At 47.1% G+C, this 27,895-nt stretch overlaps 1 protein-coding gene and 1 non-coding gene across 2 annotated transcripts; one reads left to right on the top strand and one right to left on the bottom strand.

Moving 5' to 3' along the window:
* Positions 1-4,100: 4,100 nt before the first annotated feature.
* TRNAL-UAA (transfer RNA leucine (anticodon UAA)) lies at positions 4,101-4,184 on the top strand. The gene has a single exon. It is a non-coding gene; the product is annotated as a tRNA-Leu (tRNA).
* A 399-nt stretch (positions 4,185-4,583) lies between these two features.
* Positions 4,584-6,333, bottom strand: LOC100285818 (Chloroplast outer envelope 24 kD protein). Its single transcript, XM_008676257.3, has 2 exons — positions 5,927-6,333; positions 4,584-5,008 (listed from the first exon to the last, which is right to left on the bottom strand). The coding sequence occupies exons 1-2, from the start codon at positions 6,149-6,151 to the stop codon at positions 4,889-4,891; spliced, it is 345 nt and encodes a 114-aa protein (XP_008674479.1). The 5' UTR covers positions 6,152-6,333; the 3' UTR covers positions 4,584-4,888.
* Between the last annotated feature and the right edge of the window lie 21,562 nt (positions 6,334-27,895).

The following is a 27,895-nucleotide window of genomic DNA, read 5'->3' as shown; positions in this document are numbered from 1 at the left end:
CATTTTTACTATGAATTTGGCACTTTGGTTTGCTCTCTAACTTTAATTGTAGAGAAAGTGCCATTTGGGACCCTGTTTGAGTAGAAACAGAGAAGCTGAAGAGAGGATGAGAAAGAGGTAAGAATATGTGACTTAGTCAATTGGGTTATACTATAATTATGTGTGTCTAAGTCACAGGAAAGTCCTCCAAAAAAGTTCATGTCAAATGGAGAATGAAATGGAGAAGAAAGGCTAACTGCAGTCTATCTAGGTGCACCAGACCGACTATAATACTGGTCCGGTGGTGCACCTAACTACCGCCATACGTGAATAGGCAGCCTTTGGGAATTATATTTATAATTCACCAAACCGGGAACAGTTCAGCTCTGGTGGTGCACCGAACCTTGGCCCAACAGCTAGCTGACGTGGCATCTAGTCCGGTGGTGCACCGGACCGGTCCTTTGACCACCAGAAGGGGAAGGCGCCCAATTAGATTGCAGAGTCGGGACTGCAGGACTCGGTTTAGTGGCGCACTGGACTGGTCCAGTGTCCCTAATTTATGTGCAGTTTCTTGGTTTTGATTCCAATCGCTATGCAAGGTCTAGGAGCTATAAATAGGCCCTTCGTGATACCCAAAGGCAGGAAACAACAATAGAATCATTCTCTATCCTTCTATATTATATTCTGTGATAGTTTAAGTGCTTGGCGCGTGTTGTAGCTAAAAGAGAGAGGTGTGCTACTGTGTAGAAGGGTGAGCAAGATCTTGAGCATGCTCTTGTGTTGCTACTCTACCGTCGAGCTATCAACCTGTGATAGTCATGGTTCTGCTATACTAAAACATCGACCAGATATAAGGGAAGACTATGTTTATCACCTAGGTGGTAAACCAGAGCAAACAGAGGAAGGAGTTAAAATAGACTCCAAGCCAGGTTAGCTAACTCCAACGTGGATGTAGGCAAGCATATCAGGCTTGCCCGAACTACGGGATAAATCTCATGTGTCACTTGTCTTTGTTTTGTTCTTTGCCTCTTGTATTATTATTGTTTGCACTTCTTCTACTCTTATCTTTTGTATAAGTTGTTTATGAAGTGAAGGACCTTTTTAAGACAAAGACTTCATTCTGTTATGAGTGACTCTGCTTGACTGGAATCCGCTACAATCGACGCTAGAAGTAGAGTGAGAAAGTTCTAGTTTTTCGATTGAAGTTTTTATTTGCCTATTCACCCCCTCTAGGCAACATCTAGATCTGTGTTCCCCTCAAAGGGAACTTTCAGTTACATCGTCGACAATGCACGCTGAGTTTGTAGCTACGTATGAGGAAACTTGGTAGACGATGTGGACAAAGAAATTTGTACCCGGATTGAGAGTGGTTGATAGCATAGAAATACCACTAAAAATTACTACGATAATGAGCCAACAATATTCTACTCCTATAACAACAAGTCAAGTGGCGCTGCCAAGTTCATTGACATTAAGTGTTGTGTTGTTAAGGAGAAGATTCAGGATCAGACCATAATAGTTGAGCATATCAGAATCCAACAGATGCTAGAAGATCCGCTAATAAAAGGCCTACCACCCAACGTGTTTAGACAACACGTAGTTGGCATGGGTTTAAGGGAGAGCCTATGATCTTGAATCTAAGGGGCTACAAAATGCAACCTAGTAAAGCCATTTCATTCTAAAGTAGGAGAGCATGTTGTAGTCAACGAGTGTGGTGACTTTTAATCGGTTATTGTTACACATTGGTCTTGATGTGTAAACTTGTTGAGGTGGAACCCAAAAAAATTAAGTATAATAAAAGTGAAGAACAAAGTAGAGAATGTTAGGATGTCCTCCATAGAGAGCAAATATAAGGGGGCCTCTAACCAACTCGTGCCCTGACTGGAGGAGCCACTAACCCTATTAGTAGCGACCCTAGTCACCAAGCGCAATATATAAATAGGTGGATAAGGGGCCGGCGCGAGTTTAAGCCAACGCAAAGCCTCTCGCCAAACCTTAACCCCACAGTTGAGATTTCAATCTGTCGTTTGTGTTTGTAGTGACGGTAAACATCGTGATCTATGGCTTCGGAGACCAATGGAGCCCCAACAGGCACTAGATCCGACCCTCCTTCTCTACATGGCTACGGTGGAGAGGGTGATCCTCCATTGCGCCAGGACGCTCCTCCTCCACCTCTACAAGGCGCAGGAGCACCACTAGGGGCGAAGCTAAAGGGTGGTCCGTGTGGGCCACGGACCACCCTAGTCCAAAACCAAGTAAACTATAGGTATTAGATATAAAAAATATTATGTATAAACATATTATTTTTAAGTAGCAACTTTTATTTATTTGACGCATCTACGAGGATGAGACAACACATCATAACCAAAATGTTAAATTGAGCTCCTAGGCTTGCAATGGCACCAGATGGCTATCTGGTTCTAGACCAAGCGTGCACAATGACGCTTTTCAAGCAGATCTAGCACGACTATGCCTATCACGTGTTCTAGCTAGGCTTAGTAAGACATGTTGTACATTTTTCGTTCGCATCAAGTCGCTTAGATAGAAGAAGATCGTGCTCACCTTGCAATTATCATAAATCTAATCGACAACACTCGATCGATCAATTATCATATAATTATACGTATGTGCGCAGTACATACAATCATTTTATATTATTTTTTAAAAAAATTAGATGTCAAATGACTTTTATACTTTTTATTTTTGAAATATAGATAATTGTACGACCTTTTTATTTGACCATATTATATTTAGTAATTTTTTTTATTACATGCCTATTTGTCGATTGTTGTACTTATATTGTGAAAAAATAAACTGGACCACATATCACTAAAATACTAGCTATGCCATTGAGCACTACTGGACACGGCCAACTACAGTACTGCACCAACCTCGCCCTTAACCAAGGTATGCCTAATTCCCTTCTCTATGTGCATAGGTTGAGTAGCTCGATTCTCTGTTAATGGTGAAGTCCCTTGGGTTAATCAAGTTGGACATTGTTAAATATCCACCAATTCTATCACCTTAACCATGATTTGAGATGGTGACTGCCATAGACAGTGGCGAAGCAACCAGGTGGGTCGGGGTGGGCCTGGCACCCCCAACGGCCCAACTACGTTAGACCAATAATGTATCCCAGAGCCCACTATCTTGCCGTCAGTTTATTATTTGGTAGTCTGAAACCCTTAAGTTTTTTATAACACCACCGTTTTTCATCATTATAAATTTGATGTGTTTAATGTTGCAATTGATCAACAACTGAATGAGATAGAAGATCGATTTGGTGGCCAAGCGATAGACCTTTTATCACTTTGTGCTTCCTTGAATCCAATACTTGGCCCTTTTGACATAGAAAATGTATGCTCTCTAGTGGAAAAGTATTATCCTGCAGATTTCTCAAATCAAGAAAGAATGCAATTAGAGTGCCAATTGCCACATTTTCAACTTGATGTTTGCAACCATACAGAACTAAATGGTTTATCATCTTTGGTTGATTTAACAAGTGGATTAGTTAAGCTGGGTGGGTAAAGATTCTTTTTATCCGATGGTAGATAAATTATTGAGATTACTCTTGACTCTCTCTGTGTCAACTGCGACCACAGAGAGAGCCTTTTCAGCTATGAAATTTGTGAAGACACGTCTTCGAAACAAAATAGGAGATACCTATTTACGGGATTATCTGGTCGTTTATATTTAAAGGGAATCTGCGTTGCCCTCGTGCCTTCGGAAGCTGAAGCTCGACTTTGTGTTGCTCGGTTCCCAACTCGCACACACATCATTTCTTTCGGTTTTTTTTCTGATTCTTGGCCATTCCTGATATTGGAGTGCTGAGGAGGTGTTTAATTAGTAGTCATGTCACATTCACCTTGGTTAGTCATCGGCAAATTAATTAGATCAACTGACAGGTACACCACACACACTACTACTTCCATCCTTGTGCCAGCACTCTAGGTAACTGACATCAGTCATGTAGGGTTTGCTGCACTAAGCCAGTAAAATCTTTACTCCAATGGTTCAGGTTCTCAACGTTTCACTCTGGTCTGAAGTCTGAATGAATGGATATAAATAAATAATAACAAATTTGATATATATTATACTACAAAGGTACCAATATTAAATCAGCTGGTTTGCCCGAGTGGTTAAGGGGGAAGACTTAAGATCTTCTGCAGTTGAACTGCGCGTGGGTTCGAACCCCACAGCCAGCATTTTTTTCAAAATTTCTTATATTTAGTTTTTAAGTTTTTGTTTTACCTCTAATTTTTAAATTCCTCTTATAAACTTTTCGTTTTTTGTTTTAAAATTTTGAATTCTTTAAAGTTTTTATTCTTTCCTCCTTTCAGTTTTTTAAATTTTACTTTTAAAAAATCGAAGCAATTTTTTACGTTTTTCCTTTTCATTTGTTCCTCTCGATGCCATTTATTTTGATTGAGTGGCTTCATATGCAAATGTGCAGTGACATTTTCTCCTAGAAAAATATGTGTTGCAGGTAACTGACCGGTTTTAGTCGGCTTCGAGATTTTTAGCAGCAAACTTGGTTAATATTTTGCCAAAAAGCAAAATTCTTAGTAACCAATTTAACCCAACTGTTTTTCTGAATTCACCGGTGAAATTAACCAGATGCCTGCCAAAAATTAGCCACCTGATGGTTCTCTTCCACGCATGTTCATTGACAGACATTGTTTATCAGTAGAGTGAACAGGCAGGTGCCACACCTCAGATAAAAAGGATCCCACTAGAGTGAAAAAGGGGGAGAATGTAACTTGCAAATTGTCAGGAAAATACATAAATCCACAGCAACATCGATGACCATTATATGATGCATTAGCTAGAATGATCCATCATCGTTGGCTTATCACGAAACGGCATTCATCTTCGCGGGTAGCCTAGTCCACGCAGCAGCAACCGGAGATTAAGTCGATCTGTCCGGTGCATTCCCATCCCCAGCATCAGGTGAGTCCTTTCTGTCCTGGTTCTCCTTCCTCTTAGCCCACGCCCATCTCAACACAATGAACGCCCCAAGCGCATACACCTGAGCAAAGGAAGTGTCATATTTCCACAAGTCCACAATATATCATATAGTACAAGAATAGTTAGAGAGAAAGCAAAATACAAGCAAATATTTGGCATAATGAAATAACCCCAGGAAACAAAGGTAGACTTTCTCTTATGGGGTAACATACTATATCTCAATGGTTTGTACCAGGTGCACAATAATAATAGGCTCATAACTTTGTCTGGGTTTTCTAATAAAGTGCTGGGGAGCTAAACTCCACAGTTTGTTTACAAAAAAAAGGCTAATAACAGTAATACGATATGCAGCATATAAAGCGCTTAAATCTTGTTAGTGTTGGATAACATCTGTAGAACATAGATAGCAAATGAGAGGGCCTTGAAGACATGCAACCGACCTTGTTGATCTTACCACCCTGCCAAAACTAACAATGAAAGCGTACCTGTCCTACAAGTGATTCTGAATCTAGATGATGCACGTTTCTACTTTGACAGCGGACAACGTTTGCAGCGTAATATACACTGCACAACCTACAACGGCATATTGTGTAGGTGTTAACTTGCAACTCAATCAGTCAGCAATTTTTGCATCCGGACAGTCTATTGCATAGTATATCGGTCACATGGTTTCTAGGAGATGTGGTTCTGAAACAAACTAATTTATGTGCTGAGGAATGAGGAGCAGGCTAATCCCCAACAGATATAACAGTACAAGAAACCATAACTCCAATCAAGCAAATATGGCCAATGTTGTGGACAGCCATACTGCACCCAATTCCATCTCGGTCTGATGGCAGGAGCGAGAAGAATGCCCACTGCAATAGTAACATCCACAAACAGTGATTCACTAGGAAACCGGGCAATCGCTACCGCAACAAGGGATTAGGGGTGGCTTAACCTAATCTAGTCTACGGTCCAACTTGGAACGGAGGCGTACCTGCCAGAGGTTGCGCGGGGCCATCTCCTCCTCGGTGGCGGGCGGCGGCGGGACGCCCTCCTCCTCCTCGAGCTTTATTGGCGGCGGCTGCCGTGCCTTGTGGCGCTCCGCATCGGGGAAGAAACGCACCGTAGACGGCGGCCCGCGGCGAGACTCCGCGTCGGCAGCGCCGGCCCCATCCGCCGAGTTCTTGGGCTGGTCCGGCGCACTCCCGGCGTTGCCCATAGCGTCCGCTGCCTCCTCGCAACCCCCGCTTGCTGTATCCTCTTCCTCTATCACCCAAGAGCGGCGGCCCCAACACTCTCTCACCTCGTTAGCAAGGCAGCGTCTTTTTCTCTTCTCTTCTCTTTTCTTTTCTCCTACCCATCATTCTTTTTTTTAAGAAATAGTTTAGCTTTCATTCTTTTTTTAATACCACCTCTGTTCTTAATACTTATCGTGAGCTAGTTTATTTTTAAACTAAAATGTAACAAATAAAAAAGAATGAACAAATTATTTCGAAGAAGAAAAACCATACCCTGATTTAAAGTCCTAAATTATTCACACTCTTAGATGATGTCGCGTCAAGTAAGACATCTGATATTTTGAGTTGTTTGGGATGGCTCTAGGTTCAGCTACACTGTGGATCTATAGTTTATAATATCAATTTAAATAGTCTTAAGAATATTTTTATCTAAATAATAAATAAAATGGCTTATCTAAATGTATTCTTGATTACAGCTCCAGCTCCATGATTTTTTGGAGCACCTAATGACATGCTCCACCAACTCCACCAAAATTTTCTAGAGCTAGAGATATCCCAAACATGACCTTAGTCTTAGCTAATGTGGTGCCACGTACAACCAACAAAAGTGAACAGTCATCATATAGCAGTAGAAGTTGAAGGATAAAAAATGCTCTCTCCTTAAAATACAGTTTAGCAAAACTATTCCTAGACTAAATTTATTCCAATAGCTACCGTGAGAGCTCCACCAAACAAGTTCACAGTAAGGTGAACATTATTCTTCAACAACACCCACACCACCACCACCCCCAAAGACTTCCACATACATGTGGTGTTTGGCAGCATCAATGCCATGTAGTAAATGCCGGAATATATGAACTAACAAAAGTGAACAATCATCATCTAGTAGTAGCAAGTATACTCAACGAAAAAGAGCAGCTCTCGCCAATGAAATGACTTGACACAACAGGAGCAACCAACAACCCAACCCACACATATCACATACGAATATTAACATTCCTTGGCAGCAGCATGGACATCTAGGGCCTCAAAACGATTACATATGTATTCTGACTTCCAATACATCTACGATTAGGGCTCTAGACGAGAACTGTCTCGCCACCCCAACCACCGCCACCTTAAGGTTCGAGGCAGGGAACATGGGATTAATTCGTTGCTGAAGCCTGCAACATTTGCCTCTTCACAACTTCTTTGTATGTCTTGTGATGATACATCAATGTTGTCTCTAGCAGATCCTTGAGAGACGTCTTTGGATTCCAACTTACATTCAGATTCAGTAGGCATCTGGCCATTAGTGTCACAACTTAGGGGGCCAGGAAACTGAAAGTCGCCTAGAGGGGGGTGAATAGACAAATCTGAAATTTATGAACTTTAAGCACAACTACAAGCCGGGGTTAGTGTTAGAAATAAAGTCGAGTCCGAAAGAGAGGGTGAAAACAAATCACAAGCAAATGAAAGCGGATGACACAATGATTTGTTTTACCGAGGTTCGGTTCTTGCAAACCTACTCCCTGTTGAGGTGGTCACAAAGACCGGGTCTCTTTCAACCCTTTCCCTCTCTCAAACGGTCACCTAGACCAAGTGAGCTTTTCTCCTCAATCAATTAGGTCACTTAGACCCCACAAGGACCACCACAACTTGGTGTCTCTTGCTTTGATTACAAAGGTGTTGAGAACAAGAATGAGAAAGAAGAAAAGCGATCCAAGCGACAAGAACTCAAATGAACACAAATATCTCTATCTCACTAGTCACTAAATGGTTGGAGTGATCTTGGACTTGGGAGAGGATTTGATCTCTTGTTTGTGTTTTGGAGTGAAGTCTAGAGCTCTTGTATTGAATGCAATGGCTGAAAACTTGGATACTTTGAAGTGGTGGTGGTTGGGGGTATTTATAGCCCTAACCACCAAACCAACCGTTGGGGTTGGGCTGTTGTCAATGGGCGCACCGGACAGTCCGGTGCGCCACCGACACTGTCCGGTGCGCCAGCCACGTCACCCAACCGTTAGGGTTCGACCGTTGGAGCTCTGACAGATTGGGGCACCGGACAGTCCGGTGGTGCACCAGACAGTCACTGTTCACTGTCAGGTGCGCCTTCTGGCGCCTGCTCTGATTCTGCGCGCGCTGTCCGCGCACTGTTCACGTTCACAGTTCACTTTTGCAGACGACCGTTGGCGCAGTAGCCGTTGCTCCGCTTGGCACACCGGACAGTCCGGTGCAACACCGGACAGTCCGATGAATTATACCGGAGTGGCTCTCCAAAAACCCGAAGCTGAGCAGTTCAGAGTTGATCTCCCTGGTGCACCAGACACTGTCCGGTGCACCAGACCAGGGCAACCTTCGGTTGGTTTTGCTCCTTTCTTTTTGAACCCTAACTTTAACTTTTTATTGGTTTGTGTTGAACCTTTGGCACCTGTAGAACTTATAATCTAGAGCAAACTAGTTAGTCCAATTATTTGTGTTGGGCAATTCAACCACCAAAATTACTTAGGAAAAGGTTTGACCCTATTTCCCTTTCAGAAACACACCATGCACGTCATCTTAACGACAGTAATACCTAGCTGCTTATTGATTACAGTCTTGTCAGGGATTCTCTTGTCACTGTCACCATACCCTTCACCATAGAAATGACTCGAACTCATGTCAATCATGGGCTCATCTAGTGGTGCCTAGTAGCATGGACCTACCAATACAAGACAATAGATGGCTTTAAAAAGTTGTATTGCATAGGGAGAATTGTTGTAGAAGAGTTGTATGTAGGAGCAATCTTAAAAAGAAAGGTAGTTATAGATAGGGAAAATGTATATAAGGAATTATTAGAAAGAGTCTAGATTCAGTCTTCTATATCTTAGAGCATCTCCAAGAATGTTTCTAAATTTCACTCTCTAAATTATCATTTGAAGAGTCATTTGCATAAGAATCATTTTTATATCTTTTCAATCTCCAACAACCTTTCATATCATGTTTGTACTCTAGAGAGTCATTCATGTTTTCTATATTTGGCTAGTGGGTAGTGGCGGACACATAGGGTATGCCGAGTATGCACCAGCATACCCTGCAAAATCAGTCAATATTTATATATTATAGAATAGTATTGTTGTATGTAGAAACTAAAAAGGAAAGAAAAAGAAAGAAAAACATACCTAGACGAGTGGACGCTAAGGCCCATGACGCAGCCCAAGCGAGACGCAGCCCAAGCGAGCGCTCCCTAGCTAGTACCCTGCAGTCTGCCGCCGATTTAGGCTTTAGTTTTCTCATTTTCTACCCTAGAGGCCTACATGTTTCAATTTTCTAGTGTACTCTTGATCGGAAACAAAGAGCCATCGCCCTAGTGCCCTGCCACCGCCACCCTTTTCTAAATCAGATTATATCATCTACAATGTATATCAGATTATCAGGTATAATCATGGTCCCTCGTAGGTTCGTCATCTACTGGTTTTGATTTTTTTTGTTTGCTGTTTTGCTCATGGTCTACTTGTCTGTTGTCTCGGAGGTTTTGCTAATTGATAGTGTTCTTGTTCAGAATTTTTAATTATGAAGAGAAGCGAAAACATACGATCCCTTTTGAGAAAGCAACAAAGAAGGCGACCAATGCTTCTTTGAACCATGCCTCACCTCCGGTTGAAACTATTGTGGGACAACAAAATCAAGAAGAAGATAGAGTAGAAGTTGAAGAAATTGCAGATCCTTCGTCGCCGTCGTCGTCGTCGCCTTTGTTAATGTCACCGCCACCGCCACTACCCGCCTCAAATCCCCCGATGTATGACATCAATCTGCTTCCATATGATCCAGGTGAAAGGCTGCGCATTGAAAATTATCATGTTAATGATCAGGATGCAATTCATAGAGCATGTATTACTAAAGGTCCTTGCAAGCCTTATATACATGATTTTCCATACCGAAATATTGGAGACACACCTCGTCAATTCAATTTAACATGGTTGTATAATCATGAATGGCTTGAATATAGTATCAAGAAGGATTCTGCATTTTGCTTTATATGCTACTTGTTCAAGAAGGGCAGTGGATCAAATGCATTTGTTGTTGTTGGATGGAATAATTGGAATATAGGAAACAAAGCACTTCTCAAACATAGCGGTTCTAAGGCACACAATGCAGCTTAGGAGAGGTACATTGGTTTTATAAATCCCAAGGTAGCAATTGATTATCACATTGATAAGTGGACCAATGAGGATCTTCATCTTTACAAGAAAAGATTGACACATTCACTTAGATGTATCAAGTTTCTTTTGCATCAAGGATTTGCATTTCGTGGACATGATGAAAGTGAAGAGTCTAGCAACAGAGGCAACTTCATTGAACTTTTGAAGTTTCTTGGAGGAAATAGTGATGAAGTGAATAAGTATGTCTTGAACAATGCACCAGGTAATTGCACTTTGACTAGCCCAAAGATACAAAAGCAAATTATTCATTGTTGTGCCATATAAACTAGAAAAAAATAATTGAGGAACTTGGAGATGAGCCCTTTGAAATTTTAACTGATGAATCTAGTGACATATCACATAAAGAACAACTAGCTCTTTGCTTGTGTTATGTTGGTAAACTTGGAAGGCCATGTGAGCATTTCATTGGAGTAGTTCATGTAGATGATACTACCTCCTTGTCACTTAAGGAAGCAATTGAAGGTTTACTTGCTAGTCATGGATTGAGTATGACACAGATTAGAGGTCAAGGTTATGATGGTGCTAGCAATATGAAAGGAGATATTAAAGGTCTGAAAACCTTAATCATGAAAGAATCACCTTGTGCTTATTATATTCATTGCTTTGCACATCAACTCCAACTAGTGTCTTGTAGCTGTTGCTAAAGGAAACACTGACCGCAAGACTTTTTTATCAACTATCTATCTTGTTGAACATTGTTGGGGTTTATTGCAAGCGTCATGGTATGCTTCAAAATACTAGGCTTGAGAATGTCAAGAAATCACTAGAGTGTGGTGAGCTTGAATCAGGGAATGGGTTAAGTCAAGAGATGGGTTTGCCTAGGCCTGGTGATACTCGGTGGGGCTCACATTACAAAACTAAATGTAGCATCATCACTATGTATTCCTCAATCCTTGATGTTCTCATTGATCTTGGTGTTGATACTGCACATAAGGATGATTGGACGAAGATTCATTTTGTGCGTGGAGCATTTGAAACCTTTGAGTTTGTTTTCTTTGTGCACTTAATGCATGTTATTCTTGGATACACAAATGAGCTATCTTAGTGTTTGCAGTGAAGGGATCAAGATATTCTTAATGCAATCTGACTTGTTAATGTGGCAAAGAGAAGAATGCAACAGATGATGTCTGGTTGATCAGGGTAATTTTCTAAATAAGGTCACTTCGTTTTGTATAACACATGGTGTCGAAGTTCCTGCTATGGATGGTGCCTATGTGCCTTATGGAAAATCAGCAAGGTATGCCCGTGCCCAAAACCAAACAAATTATGACCATTTTAGAAGAGAAGTATACATTGGTGTCATTGATCAAACTAGTCAAGAGCTTGATAATCGATTTGAGGAAATTAACATGGAGCTACTGAAAGTTCCCTTTGTCCGGGAACAGGATCTGGATGTCGCCTAGAGGAAGGGTGAATAGGTGAATAAAAAACTAACACTTAATTGGAAATTCTTACTCTACTCAAAGGCTGGACCGCAGTGGAATGGATGACCCTTTGAGTAGGTCGCAGCGGAATTGAAGTTCCTGTCTCAAAATACCTTGCACTTCAAAGACAGCTTGTACCACAGATAAGTTTTGAAGTGCAAGTATAAAAAGTAATTAAGACAGAGAGACAATACATAACACAGAGCAGAGCACACAGACACAAGGATTTATCCCGAGGTTCGGCCAAGCTTGAAATGCTTGCCTAGTCCTCGTTGGAGTTAGCCACACCTTGGCTTGGAGTCTATTTCAACTCCTTCCTCCGTTTGCTTAGATCTGTCATTGTGACAGATAGAGCCTTCCAATATGTTGATGTTGGTTACAACGATGTCGTGGTTGCTTACAATCTTCTCGACAGCACTTCGGCAGAGTAACAATGTGCTCAAGATCTTGCTCTAGCTATCAGCAGCACTTCCCCTCTCTTGAAAGGCTTATAACTTCGCCTCTACACAAACTAGAGAGATACACAAGAGAGGGAGAGAAGAATTTGATAACTTGATGTATGAACTTGTTTGCTGCACTTGTACACTTGTTGGAGGTGCCTAGAGGTCCCTTTTATAGTCCCAAGGAGCATAGGAGCTGCTGGATCTTCATTTGGAAGCTCCCAGCCTTCCCTGTCTGCGGGTGCACCAGACTGTCCGATGCGCCACCGGGTAGTGCACAGTAACGGTTGCCTGTAGATCTGATTGGCAGTTTCCTTCTCTGAACGGGCTAGCAGTTGGTGCACCGGACATGTTACTATTCACTGTCCTATGCACCGGACAGGTTACTATCCACTGTCATGTGCGCACCGGACATGTTATTATTCATTGTCATGTGTGCACCGAATAGTTTACTATTCACTGACCCGTGCACCGGATAGGTTACTGTTCACTGTCCTGTGCGCCAGCCAACAACACGCTAAGTGCTTTTTCCTCCATTCTTTCTCCATTTGACTTCAACTTTTTGGAGGATTTTCCTGAGACTTAGACAAACACAATTAGATTATAATCCAATTGACTTAGTCCCAGAAAGTTACCACTTTCCCCTTGTTCTCTTAGCTTTTCTGTTTCTCCTCAAACAGAGCTTAGAATGACACTTTCTCTACAAAAGAGTTAGAGAGCAAACCAAAGTACCAAACATGTAGTAAAAGGTGTATGCAACATAGTTGAACACTCAAACCTTACATATTTAACCTTTTTCACCGTTTTACCCATTTTGGCCTATATTGAGGTCGATGTTGGGCTTTAAACCATCAAGTCAACTTGACTTGATCTAGATTGACATATATGAGCTCCAACACCCTGCAAAGGTCACATAGAACATATCCAAGCATAGGAATAACCCAAACTAAAGGTCAAAGTGAACTTAGCTCTTTTGGGCTGCTTCTAGGTTATAGCTTTGACACTAGTACTCCTTATAGTGACCTTGTTCACTTCTTGACCTTCATCTTGAGCCTTGTGACTTACACCACATAACCATAGTATTACCTCATTGGTTATAAGTCACGTTCTTAAGTCGTGATCCTCGATGCACCATATCTCTGCTCAACTCGATCAACCTTGACTTTGCAAGTCTTCTTCTTCACCCCTGGCTTTGGGTTCCTCGACCTCCATGACCTTCTCCCGTGTAGTCGGTACCTTGAAGCTCTTCTTGCTTCCATTCTTGGCTTGATAAGTTGTTTCCGAGTTAACAGAGTCTCACTTAAGCAATGTTCTTCTTTACTTCTGATGTCCATAACCATAAACATTCCAATCTTTAGACCATCACACTTGTTCACTTGTGTTGAACCATGTAAGCTTTGCACTAAGCACATGTTCAACACTTAGCACACCTGTTAGTCCTTTAATTGGGTTGTCATCCTGTCGGGGACCATAATTAGGGGTACCCTCAAGACTCCTAAATCTCAGCTGGTAACCCCCATCAGCACAAAGCTGCAAAGGCCTGATGGGTGCGATTAAGTCAAGGATCGGTCCATTCAAGGGACGCGATCACACCTCGCCCGAGCCCAGCCTCGGGCAAGGGCAGCCGACCCCAGAGGATCTACGTCACGCCCGAAGACCCCTTTCAGCAACGGGCATACCCTCGGCTCGCCCGAGGCCCAGTCTTCACCGAGAAGCAACCTTGGCCAACTCGCCACGCCAACTGACCAAATCGCAGGGGCATTTAATGCAAAGGTGGCCTGACACCTTTGTCCTGACGCACGCCCCCAGTCGACAGAGCCGAAGTGAACATAGTCATTTCGCCGCTCCACTGACCGGTCTGACAAGAGGACAGCGCCGCCTGCGCCGCTCCGACTGCTGTGCCACTTGGCAGAGTGAGGCTGACAGCAGCCAAGTACGGCCTCAGGCGCCATAGGAAACTCCGCTTCGCCCGACCCTAGGGCTCGGACTCGGGCTCAGCCCCGGAAGACGGCGAACTCCGCTCCGCCCGACCCTAGGGGCTCGGACTCGGGCTCGGCCCCGGAAGACGACGAACTCCGCTCCGCCCGACCCCAGGGCTCGGACTTGGGCTCAGCCCCGGAAGACGACGAACTCCGCTCCGCCCGACCCCAGGGCTCGGACTCGGGCTCAGCCCCGGAAGACGACGAACTCCGCTTCGCCGACCCCAGGGCTCGGACTCGGGCTCAGCCCCGGAAGACGACGAACTCTGCTTCGCCCGACCCCAGGGCTCGGACTCGGGCTCAGCCCCGGAAGACGACGAACTCCGCTTCGCCCGACCCCAGGGCTCGGACTCAGCCCTGGCCTCAGCCGACGGTCTCCGCCTCGCCCGGCCCGGGGGCTCAGACTCGACCTCGGCCTCGGAAGACAGACTCAACCTCTACCTCGGAGGAGCCTCCACCTCGCCCAACCCAGGGCACAGGCCGACCACGTCAACAGGAGGCGCCATCATTACCCTGCCCCAAGCTGACTCAGGCTACGGGGAACAAGACCGGCGTCCCATCTGGCTCGTTCCACTATACGAGTAATGATGGCGCCCCGCACGCTCAGTGACGATGGCGGCTCTCAACCCCCTTACGGAAGCAAGGGGACGTCAGCAAGGACCCGACAGCCCCGACAGTTGTCCTTCCGCCAGGCTCCAGCGCTCCTCCGACGGCCTGAAAGGGAAATGTGCCCTTGGGCCATTTCTAAGTATTTTGGTGATTGAGTGTCAACACAAGTGCTTAAATGTGAATCTATGCCCATGGGTGGACAAAGTGCAAAACAAGAGGAAAGGTATGTTTCTAAGTCTTAGTACATTGGTTTTGTGTACTAATATACTTGTCTAAGTATCAGAAACAGAAAGAAGAAGAAAAGAGAAGAGTTGGCTGTGTACAGCCAAGAGGCTTTTTCGGTCTGGGGCACCGGACTGTCCGGTGGTGCACCGGACAGTGTCCGGTGCGCCAGGCTGCCTCGAACGAAGTGGCCGCTCTCGGGAATTCGCTGACGACGTACGACTAAAATTCACCGGACTGTCCGGTGTGCACCGGACTGTCCGGTGAGCCAACGGTCGGCCGGGCCAACGGTCGGCCGCACGATCTGCGCGGGACACGTGGCCAAGCCAACAATCGGAAGGGGGCACCGGACTGTCCGGTGCGCCAACGGCTCCCGCATCTGCAACGGTCGGCTTCGCCATTTAAGGAAGGAAATCGGGCACCGGACAGTGTCCGGTGTACACCGGACTGTCCGGTGCGCCCGACGACAGAAGGCAAGGATGGCCTTCCAGATTTGTTCTCAACGGCTCCTAGCTGCCTTGGGGCTATAAAAGGGACCCCTAGGCGCATGGAGGAGCATACCAAGCAACCTTAGAGCAATCTTGATCATCCACACTCAGTCTTTGCGCATTCGTTTGTCATTCTCAGTGATTCGAGCTCCGTTCTAGTGAGAACTTTGAGATAGTCTTTTGAGCTCGATTCTTGGCCGTGTGTGTGCGCATTTTGCTGTGGATTTGTGTGTGTTGCTTCCCTTCCTTACTCCGTGATTCTTTGTGAACATCAAAAGTGTAAGGGCGAGAGGCTCCAAGTTGTGGAGATTCCTCGTGAACGGGATAAGAAAAGAAAAGCATAACACTGTGGTATTCAAGTTGATCATTGGATCACTTGAGAGGAGTTGAGTGCAACTCTCGTCCGTTGGGACGCCACAACGTGGAGTAGGCAAGTTTTGTACTTGGCCGAACCACGGGATAAATCACTGTGTCTTCTCTGTGTTGAATTCTTTGTGATTATCGTATTGTGCAAGACCTTCTCTCTAGCCACTTGGTGATTATTGTGCTAACACTTAATAAGTTTTTGTGGCTATAAGTTTAAGTTTCACAGGATCACCTATTCACCCCCCCTCTAGGTGCTCTCAATTGGTATCAGAGTCGTTCTCTTCACAAAGGGACTAACCGCCCGAAGAGATGGATCCTAAAGGGAAGGGAATCATGATCAACGACAAGGAGAAGGAGTCCTTCGTCAACGAGCCAAGGGATGACAAGTCAAACGACTCGGGCTCGGGCCACAGACGCAAAGATGGGAAGAAGAAGAAGACAAGACGCATCAAGGAGATCGTCTACTACGACAGCGATGAGTCTACTTCCTCCCAAAAGGACGATGACACCAACGAATACGAGACAAAGAAACCGGTCAATTCGAACTTTTCTTTTGATTACTCTCGTATTCCTCAAAGTACTAATACTCATTTATTATCTATTCCACTTGGTAAACCTCCTCATTTTGATGGAGAGGACTACGGATTTTGGAGTCACAAAATGCGTAGTCACTTGTTCTCTCTCCATCCTAGCATATGGGAGATTGTAGAAAGTGGAATGCACTTTGATAGTACGGATAGTCCCATGTTTATTAAGTAACAGATACATAAAAATGCACAAGCTACTACTGTGTTGCTAGCCTCTTTGTACAGGGACGAGTACCATAAGGTGAGCGGCTTGGACAATGCCAAGCAAATCTAGGACACCCTCAAGATCTCTCATGAGGGGAATGATGTCACCTTGCTCACCAAGATGGAGTTGGTGGAGGGCGAGCTTGGACGGTTCGCGATGATAAGGGGCGAGGAGCCAACTCAAACATACAACCGGCTCAAGACTCTTATCAACAAAATAAGGAGCTACGGAAGCACGCGATGGACGGATCACGACGTCGTCCGCCTAATGCTAAGGTCCTTTACCGTTCTTGATCCTCATTTGGTGAACAATATTCGTGAAAATCCTAGGTACACCAAGATGTCGCCCGAAGAAGTTCTTGGGAAGTTCGTAAGCGGGCGAATGATGATCAAGGAGGCAAGATATGTGGACGACGCGTTGAACGGTCCTATTCATGAGCCTCAACCCATTGCTCTCAAGGCAACGAGGAGCAAGGAGGCGCTACCGAGCAAGGTGGCGCAAGTTGAGGCGGCAGGGCTAAACAATGAGGAGATGTCCCTCATCATTAAGCGCTTCAAGACGGCGCTTAAAGGTTGCAAGGGACAGCCAAGCAAGACCAAGACAAAGGAGAAGCGCTCATGCTTCAAATGTGGTAAGATTGGTCATTTCATTGCTAACTGTCCCGATAATGAAAGTGACCAGGAAAAGGGGAACAAAAGGGAGAAGAAGAAGCATTACAAGAAGGCCAAGGGCGAGGCACATATCGGAAAGGAGTGGGATTCGGATTGCTCCTCCTCCGACTCCGACAATGAAGGACTCGCTGCCACCGCCTTCAACAAGACATCCCTCTTCCCCAACGAGCGTCACACTTGCCTCATGGCAAGGGAGAAGAAAGTAAGTACTCATGATGCTAGTACTTATGCTTCTTCAAGTGAGGATGAGTCTAGTGATGATGATGAGATAGATTACTCATGCTTATTTAAGGGATTAGATAGATCTAAAATTAATAAGATTAATGAGTTGATTGATGCTTTAAATGACAAGAATAGATTACTAGAAAAACAAGAGGATCTTTTATATGAGGAGCATGATAAATTTGTTAGTGCACAAAATTCTCTTGCTCTAGAAATTAAAAGGAATGAAATGCTCTCTAGTGAATTATCTTCCTGTCATGAAACTATTGCTAAGTTAAAAAGTTTTAATGATGATTTAAATGCTAAGTTAGAAATAGCTAGTAAATCAACATCTTGTGTAGAAATTGTTGAAACTTGTAATAGGTGTAAAGATTTTGACATTGATGCTTGTAGTGAACACCTAGTTTCAATTTCCAAACTTAATGATAAATTGGCTAGTCTTAATGCTCAACTTAAGACTAGCAAAAGTGATTTTGATAAACTAAAATTTGCTAGGGATGCCTACACGATTGGTAGACACCCCTCAATTAAGGATGGGCTTGGCTTCAAGAGGGAAGCCAAGAACTTAACAAGCCATAAGGCTCCCATCTCCGCAAAGGAGAAAGGGAAGGCCCCTATGGCAAGTAGTGCTAAAAAGAACCATGCTTTTATGTACCATGATAGGAGACAAACTAGAAAGGCTTATAGGAGTTATAATGATGATTTTGATTCTTATGCCATGTTTGCTTCTAGTTCTTCCTATATGCATGATAGAAATGTTGGTAGGAGAAATATTGTTCATAATATGCCTAGAAGAAAGGTTGCTAATGTTCCTAGGAAAGTTAATGAACCTTCTACAATATATCATGCTTTGAATGCTTCCTTTGCAATTTGTAGAAAGGATAGAAAGGTGATTGCTAGGAAATTAGGGGCAAAATGCAAAGGTGATAAAACTTGCATTTGGGTCCCTAAGACAATTGTGACTAACCTTGTAGGACCCAACAAGAGTTGGGTACCTAAGTCCCAAGCCTAAATTTGCCTTGCAGGTTTATGCATCCGGGGGTTCAAGCTGGATTATTGACAGCGGATGCACAAACCATATGACGGGGGAGAAGAAGATGTTCACCTCCTACGTCAAGAATAAGGATTCCCAAGATTCAATTATATTCGGTGACGGGAATCAAGGCAAGGTAAAAGGGTTAGGTAAAATTGCAATTTCTAATGAGCACTCCATCTCTAATGTGTTTTTAGTTGAGTCTCTTGGTTACAATTTGCTATCTGTTAGTCAATTATGCAATATGGGATATAACTGTTTGTTTACAAATGTAGATGTGTCTGTCTTTAGAAGATGTGATGGTTCACTAGCTTTTAAGGGTATTCTAGACGGCAAGCTTTACTTAGTTGATTTTGCAAAAGAAGAGGCTGGTCTAGATGCATGCTTAATGGCTAAGACTTGCATGGGCTGGCTGTGGCATCGCCGCTTAGCACATGTGGGGATGAAGAACCTCCACAAACTTCTAAAGGGAGAACACGTGATAGGTCTAACCAATGTTCATTTCGAAAAAGATAGACCTTGTGCAGCTTGTCAAGCAGGGAAACAGGTGGGAGGCTCTCATCACGCCAAAAATGTGATGACAACATCAAGACCCCTGGAGCTGCTACATATGGACCTCTTCGGACCCGTCGCCTATCTGAGCATAGGAGGAAGATAAGTCCGAAACCCAAGGGACCCTTAAGCGCTTCCTTAGGAGAGCTCAAAATGAGTTTGAGCTCAAGGTGAAGAAGATAAGGAGCGACAACGGGTCCGAGTTCAAGAACCTTCAAGTGGAGGAGTTCCTTGAGGAGAAAGGGATCAAGCACGAGTTCTCCGCTCCCTACACACCACAGCAAAATGGTGTGGTAGAGAGGAAGAACAGGACGTTAATCGATATGGCGAGGACGATGCTTGGAGAATTCAAGACCCCCGAGCGTTTTTGGTCGGAAGCCGTGAACACGGCTTGCCATGCCATCAACCGGGTCTACCTTCATCGTCTCCTCAAGAAGACTTCGTATGAGCTACTAACCGGTAACAAACCCAATGTATCTTACTTTCGTGTATTTGGGAGCAAGTGCTACATTCTAGTAAAGAAGGGTAGAAATTCTAAGTTTGCTCCCAAAGCTGTAGAAGGGTTTTTGTTAGGTTATGACTCAAATACAAAGGCGTATAGAGTCTTCAACAAATCATCGGGTTTGGTTGAAGTCTCTAGCGACGTTGTATTTGATGAGACTAATGGCTCTCCAAGAGAGCAAGTTGTTGATCTTGATGATGTAGATGAAGAAGACGTTCCAACGGCCGCTATGCGCACCATGGCGATTGGTGATGTGCGACCACAGGAACAATTGGAGCAAGATCAACCTTCTTCCTCAACAATGATGCATCCCCCAACTCAAAACGATGAACAGGTTCATCAAGAGGAGTGTGATCAAGGGGGAGCACAAGATGATCATGTGATGGAGGAAGAAGCACAACCGGCACCTCCAACCCAAGTTCGAGCGATGATTCAAAGGGATCATCCCGTCGACCAAATTCTGGGTGATATTAGCAAGGGAGTAACTACTCGATCTCGATTAGTTAATTTTTGTGACCATTACTCCTTTGTCTCTTCTATTGAGCCTTTCAGGATAGAAGAGGCCTTGCTAGATCCGGACTGGGTGTTAGCCATGCAGGAGGAACTCAACAACTTCAAGCGCAATGAAGTTTGGACACTGGTGCCTCGTCCCAAGCAAAATGTTGTGGGAACCAAGTGGGTGTTCCGCAACAAACAGGACGAGCACGGGGTGGTGACGAGGAACAAGGCTCGACTTGTGGCAAAAGGTTATGCCCAAGTCGCAGGTTTGGACTTTGAGGAGACATTTGCTCCTGTGGCTAGGCTAGAATCAATTCGTATCTTGCTAGCATATGCCGCTCACCATTCTTTCAGGTTGTTCCAAATGGATGTGAAGAGTGCTTTCCTCAATGGGCCAATCAAGGAGGAGGTGTACGTGGAGCAACCCTCTGGCTTCGAGGATGAACGGTACCCCGACCATGTGTGTAAGCTCTCTAAGGCGCTCTATGGACTTAAGCAAGCCCCAAGAGCATGGTATGAATGCCTTAGAGACTTTCTAATTATTAATGCTTTCAAGGTTGGGAAAGCCGATCCAACTCTGTTTACTAAGACATGTGATGGTGATTTGTTTGTGTGCCAAATTTATGTCGATGACATAATATTTGGTTCTACTAACCAAAAGTCTTGTGAAGAGTTTAGCAGGGTGATGACGCAGAAATTCGAGATGTCGATGATGGGCGAGTTGAACTACTTCCTTGGGTTCCAAGTGAAGCAACTCAAGGACGGCACCTTCATCTCCCAAACGAAGTACACGCAAGATCTGCTAAAGCGGTTTGGGATGAAGGACGCCAAGCCCGCAAAGACTCCGATGGGGACTGACGGACACACCGACCTCAACAAAGGAGGTAAGTCCGTTGATCAAAAAGCATACCGGTCAATGATAGGGTCTTTACTTTATTTATGTGCTAGTAGACCGGATATCATGCTTAGCGTATGCATGTGTGCTAGATTTCAATCCGATCCTAAGGAGTGTCACTTAGTGGCGGTGAAGCGAATTCTTAGATATTTGGTTGCTACGCCTTGCTTCGGGCTCTGGTATCCAAAGGGGTCTACCTTTGACTTGGTTGGATACTCAGATTCCGACTATGCTGGATGTAAGGTCGATAGGAAGAGTACATCAGGGACGTGCCAATTCTTAGGAAGGTCCCTGGTGTCGTGGAACTCTAAGAAACAAACCTCTGTTGCCCTATCCACCGCTGAGGCCGAGTATGTTGCCGCAGGGCAGTGTTGCGCGCAACTACTTTGGATGAGGCAAACCCTTCGGGACTTTGGCTACAATCTGAGCAAAGTCCCACTCCTATGTGACAATGAGAGTGCAATCCGCATGGCGGAAAATCCTGTTGAACACAGCCGCACAAAGCACATAGACATCCGGCATCACTTTTTGAGAGACCACCAGCAAAAGGGAGATATCGAAGTGTTTCATGTTAGCACCGAGAACCAGCTAGCCGATATCTTTACCAAGCCTCTAGATGAGAAGACCTTTTGCAGGCTGCGTAGTGAGCTAAATGTCTTAGATTCGTGGAACTTGGATTGATTTATAGCATACTTGTGTTTATGCCTTTGATCATGTTCCTTCTGCATTTTGTTGCTTATTATGGTGCTCAAGTTGTACAAACACTCCCTGGACCTCACAAGTCCGTTGCAAAGTGATGCACATGTTTAGGGGGAGATGTGTTACAACTTGACCCTTTGAGACTAACCATGTGCTTGAGTTTGATGATTTAGTCTCGAAGGAGGATTGAAAGGGAAAAGGTGGACTTGGACCATGAAAGACTTCCAGTGCACTCCGATGAAAAGAGTAACTTCTCCAAGTTCATCTTTAAACTCTTATTGCCTATTTGCTCTTAATTGAAGATTTTGGTGAGGCAATGGGGTTAAAAGGCCAAGATTGATCCCGTTTTGGTGCTTGATGCCAAAGGGGGAGAAAATAAAGGCCAAAGCAATAGATGGATCAGCTACCACTTGAGAAAATAGTAGATTAGAGCTTTTTGTTTGAAAATAGTAGATTAGAGCTTTTTGTTTGTCAAAACTCTTCTATTGTCTCTTATGTCAAAAGTTGGCTTCTTGTGGGGAGAAGTGTTAATTATGGGAAAAGGGGGAGTTTTTGGAATCTTGAATCAAATTTCTTTGGAAAACCTCTCTTTATGTCTCTACAAGTGGATTTGACTTAGAGATAGGATTTTGAGTTTGATTTGCAAAAACAAACCAAGTGGTGGCAAAGGATGATCCATATAATGCCAAAAATGAATCAAAATAAATTTGAGTTTTATTTGAAGTGATATTGCACTTGTTCTAGTTGCTTTATGTTGTGTTGGCATAAATCACCAAAAAGGGGGAGATTGAAAGGGAAATGTGCCCTTGGGCCATTTCTAAGTATTTTGGTGATTGAGTGTCAACACAAGTGCTTAAATGTGAATCTATGCCCATGGGTGGACAAAGTGCAAAACAAGAGGAAATGTATGTTTCTAAGTCTTAGTACATTGGTTTTGTGTACTAATATACTTGTCTAAGTATCAGAAACAGAAAGAAGAAGAAAAGAGAAGAGTTGGCTGTGTACAGCCAAGAGGCTTTTTCGGTCTGGGGCACCGGACTGTCCGGTGGTTCACCGGACAGTGTCCGGTGCGCCAGGCTGCCTCGAACGAAGTGGCCGCTCTCGGGAATTCGCCGACGACGTACGGCTAAAATTCACCGGACTGTGCGGTGTGCACCGGACTGTCCGGTGAGCCAACGGTCGGCCGGGCCAACGGTCGGCCGCACGATCTGCACGGGACACGTGGCCAAGCCAACGGTCAGAAGGGGGCACCGGACTGTCCGGTGTGCACCGGACATGTCCGGTGCGCCAACGGCTCCCGCATCTGCAACGGTCGGCTTCGCCATTTAAGGAAGGAAATCGGGCACCGGACTGTCCGGTGCGCCCGACGACAGAAGGCAAGGATGGCCTTCCAGATTTGTTCTCAACGGCTCCTAGCTGCCTTGGGGCTATAAAAGGGACCCCTAGGCGCATGGAGGAGCATACCAAGCAACCTTAGAGCAATCTTGATCATCCACACTCAGTCTTTGCGCATTCGTTTGTCATTCTCAGTGATTCGAGCTCCGTTCTAGTGAGAACTTTGAGATAGTCTTTTGAGCTCGATTCTTGGCCGTGTGTGTGCGCATTTTGCTGTGGATTTGTGTGTGTTGCTTCCCTTCCTTACTCCGTGATTCTTTGTGAACATCAAAAGTGTAAGGGCGAGAGGCTCCAAGTTGTGGAGATTCCTCGTGAACGGGATAAGAAAAGAAAAGCATAACACTGTGGTATTCAAGTTGATCATTGGATCACTTGAGAGGAGTTGAGTGCAACTCTCGTCCGTTGGGACGCCACAACGTGGAGTAGGCAAGTTTTGTACTTGGCCGAACCACGGGATAAATCACTGTGTCTTCTCTGTGTTGAATTCTTTGTGATTATCGTATTGTGCAAGACCTTCTCTCTAGCCACTTGGTGATTATTGTGCTAACACTTAATAAGTTTTTGTGGCTATAAGTTTAAGTTTCACAGGATCACCTATTCACCCCCCCTCTAGGTGCTCTCACAGCCACGACACCACACGAACCGGGTGCCAAAACCTCTCCAGCTGCCACGATGGCATGTACTTAGGGCGCTAGCTCTCCTCCGCTAGACACGTTAGCACACTGCTACACCCCACATTGTACACCTGGATCCTCTCCTTACGACTATAAAAGGAAGGACCAGGGCCCTCTTACAGAGGGTTGGCCGCGCGGGGAAGGACGGGACGGCGCTCGCGTGAGGCCGCTCGCTCCCTCCCGCGTGGACGCTTGTAACCCCCTACTGCAAGCGCACCCGACCTGGGCGCGGGACAAACACGAAGGCCGCGGGATTCCACCTCTCACGCCCGTCTCCCTCTGGCTTCCTCCCCCCTTCGCGCTCCGTCTCGTGCTGACCCATCTGGGCTGGGGCACGCGGCGACAATTTACTCGTCGGTCCAGGGACCCCCCGGGTCTCGAAACGCCGACAGTTGGCGCGCCAGGTAGGGGCCTGCTGCGTGTTGACGAACAGCTTCCCGTCAAGCTCTAGATGGGCAGTCTCCAGCAACCTTTCCAGCCCGGGACGGTACTCCGTTTCGGGAGTCTTGAGTTCATGTCCCTCGACGGCAGCTACGACATGATGCTCCTTCCCCCGCCGCGCGACAGCGACAATGGCGGCCAACAGCCCGCCCGCCGGCGGCGGAATCGACGACGTCTTATCCGCGTGGTGGAAGAACAACATTTGAGCTCGCCCCGTCCCCTCCCCCGCCGACGGAGGAGGAGGCGGGGCAACCAAGGCCAAGCAGGAGGCGGCACCTCGTCGGCTGTCGAGCGAGTCGACGGTGTCGGCGCCCCAATGGGGGGCACGTCGGGCATCGACCTCGCGTCTGAGACGAAGACGAGCGCCGTCTCCTCGCAACACGCCAACCCCAAGCCAACGGACGACGCCAGCACGCTCGCGAAGGACTTGCTGGGCGTCACCCTCGTACCTGAGACGACGGTGCAGTCAGCCCCTGACGTGACTTCATCACCGCCCGTCGACCAAGAGGTACCAACCGGTTCCCATCTCACGCCTTTTGGATTCAGCCTCGACCCACCAAGCGACTTCGCTTTGGTGGACGCTCTCATAGAGGCGAGACCAAACCCTCTGGGGAATCGTATGCGGTCACCCTGGGACCAGCTGACGGACGTCTCGACCTACGGGCCTTCGGGGTCCGAGGAAGATGACAAGCCCGACTTCTGTTGGGATTTCTCCGGACTTGGTAACCCTAGTGCCATGCAGGACTTTATGACCGCGTGCGACTACTGCCTTTCCGACTGTTCTGACGATAGCAGCAGCCTCGACGACGAGGACTGCGGCCCAAGTCGTGAATGTTTCCACGTCGATCTAGGGGGTCCCAACGAAGGCAACCATCTTGGTATGCCGGAGAACGGTGATCTCCCTAGGCCTGTGCCTCGCGTTGACATCCTACGGGAGCTAGCTGTGGTCCCCGTCCCGGCGGGGGGTCATGACCCACAGCTCGAGCAAATCCGCGAGATGCAGGCCAGGCTCGACAAGGGGGTAGGAACACTTGAGCCAATCCGCCGGGACATCGGGCAGGAATGGGCGGGCCAATCTCCGGCCGGAGAAGTGCGTCACCTACCCCAGGGTATCTAGCACCGCATCGCCGACGATGTCAGGGTAAGGCCGCCACCGACTTCCAGTGGAGTCGGCCAGAACCTGGCTGCAGCGGCAATGCTTCTCCGCGTGATGCCAGAGCCATCAACCACCGAGGGGCAGCGAATTCAGGGAGAGCTCAAGAATCTCCTGGAGGACGCCGCGGTCCGACGGGCCGAAAGCTCCGCCTCCCGAAGGCAGGGGTACCCCTCGAAACATCGCGCCGCGACTTTCCGATTCATGCGGGAAGCCTCGATCCACACCGGGCGCACGCGCAACACAGCGCCTGCGGCCTCGGGTCGCCTCGACAACGAGCACCATCACCGCAACCGTCGGGCCCATCTCGACGAGAGGGTGCGCCGAGGCTACCACCCCAGGCATGGGGGACGCTATGACAGCGGGGAGGATCGGAGTCCCTCGCCCGAACCGCCCGGTCCGCAGGCTTTCAGCCGCGCCATACGACGGGCGCCATTCCCGACCCGGTTCCGAACCCCGACTACTATCACAAAGTACTCGGGGGACACGAGACTGGAACTGTGGCTCGCGGACTACTGGCTGGCCTGCCAACTGGGTGGAACGGACGATGACAACCTCATCATCCGCAACCTCCCCCTGTTCCTCTCCGATACCGCTCGCGCCTGGCTGGAACACCTGCCTCCGGGGCAGATCTCCAACTGGGACGGCCTGGTCCAAGCCTTCGCCGGCAATTTCCAGGGCACATACGTGCGCCCTGGAAACTCCTGGGATCTCCGAAGCTGCCGACAGCAGCCGGGAGAGTCTCTCCGGGACTACATCCGGCGATTCTCGAAGCAGCGCACCGAGCTGCCCAACATCACCGATTCAGATGTCATCGGCGCGTTCCTCACCGGCACCACCTACCGCGACCTGGTGTGCAAGCTGGGTCGCAAGACCCCCACCAAGGCGAGCGAGCTGATGGACATCGCTACCAAGTTCGCCTCTGGCCAAGAGGCAGTTGAGGCCATCTTCCGGAAGGACAAGCAGCCCTAGAGCCGCCCACCGGAAGATGTCCCCGAGACGTCAACTCAGCGCGGCGCCAAGAAGAAAGGCAAGAAGAAGTCGCAAGCGAAACGCGACGCCGCCGATGCGGACCTTGTCGCCGCCGCCGAGTACAAGAACCCTCGGAAACCTCCTGGAGGTGCCAACCTGTTCGACAAGATGCTCAAGGAGTCGTGCCCCTATCATCAGGGGCCCGTCAAGCACACCCTTGAGGAGTATGCCATGCTTCGGCGCCACTTTCACAAGACCGGACCACCCGCGGAGGGTGGCAGGGCTCGCGACGACGACAAGAAGGAAGATCACCAGGCAGGAGAGTTCCCCGAGGTCCGCGACTGCTTCATGATCTACGGTGGGCAAGTGGCGAATGCCTCGGCTCGGCACCGCAAGCAAGAGCGTCGGGAGGTCTGTTCGGTAAAGGTGGCGGCGCCAGTCTACCTAGACTGGTCCGACAAGCCCATCACCTTCGACCGAGACGACCACCCCGACCGCGTGCCGAGCCCGGGGAAATACCCGCTCGTTGTCGGCCCCGTCATCGGCGACGTCAGGCTCACCAAGGTCCTCATGGACGGAGGCAGCAGCCTCAACATCATCTACGCCGAGACCCTCGGGCTCCTGCGAGTCGATCTATCCTCGGTCCGGGCAGGCGCTGCGCCTTTCCACGGGATCATCCCCGGGAAACGCGTCTAGCCCCTCGAACAACTCGATCTACCCGTCTGCTTTGGGACACCCTCCAACTTCCGAAGGGAGACCCTCACGTTCGAGGTGGTCGGGTTCCGGGAACCTACCACGCAGTGCTGGGGAGGCCATGCTACGCAAAGTTCATGGCCGTCCCCAACTACACCTACCTCAAGCTCAAGATGTCGGGCCCCAACGGGGTCATCACCGTCGGCCCCACGTACCGACACGCGTACGAATGCGACGTGGAGTGCGTGGAGTACGCTGAGGCCCTCGCCGAATCCGAGGCCCTCATTGCCGACCTGGAGAGCCTCTCTAAGGAGGCGCCAGACGTGAAGCGCCACACCGGCAACTTCGAGCCAGCGGAGACGGTTAAATCCGTCCCTCTCGACCCCAGCAGCGACGCCTCCAAGCAGATCCGGATCGGCTCCGAGCTCGATCCCAAATAGGAAGCAGTGCTCGTCGACTTTCTCCACGCAAACACCGACATTTTCACGTGGAGTCCCTCGGACATGCCCGGCATACCGAGGGATGTCGCCGAGCACTCGCTGGATATCCGAGCCGGAGCCCAACCCGTGAAGCAGCCTCTGCGCCGATTCGACGAAGAAAAGCGCAGAGCCATAGGCGAGGAGATCCACAAGCTAACGGCGGCAGGGTTCGTCAAAGAGGTATTCCATCCCGAATGGCTTGCCAACCCTGTGCTTGTGAGGAAGAAAGGAGGGAAATGGCGAATGTGTGTAGACTACACTGGTCTAAACAAAGCATGTCTGAAAGTTCCCTACCCTCTGCCTCGCATCGATCAAATCGTGGATTCCACTGCTGGGTGCGAAACC

This window comes from Zea mays, chromosome 3 (genome assembly GCF_902167145.1).
Source record: "Zea mays cultivar B73 chromosome 3, Zm-B73-REFERENCE-NAM-5.0, whole genome shotgun sequence".
In the NCBI taxonomy this organism is placed as follows: Eukaryota; Viridiplantae; Streptophyta; class Magnoliopsida; order Poales; family Poaceae; genus Zea; species Zea mays.
The sequence above is the reverse complement of the archived record's forward strand: the minus strand, read 5'-3'. Positions and strand labels throughout refer to the sequence as shown.

Coding starts and splice junctions, on each gene's coding strand:
- LOC100285818 (XM_008676257.3), bottom strand. CDS start 6,151: ATGGGCAACGCCGGGAGTGCGCCGGACCAGCCCAAGAACTCGGCGGAT. Junction 5,009..5,926: donor CCCCGCGCAACCTCTGGCAG/GTACGCCTCCGT, acceptor TCCTTTGCTCAG/GTGTATGCGCTTGGGGCGTT.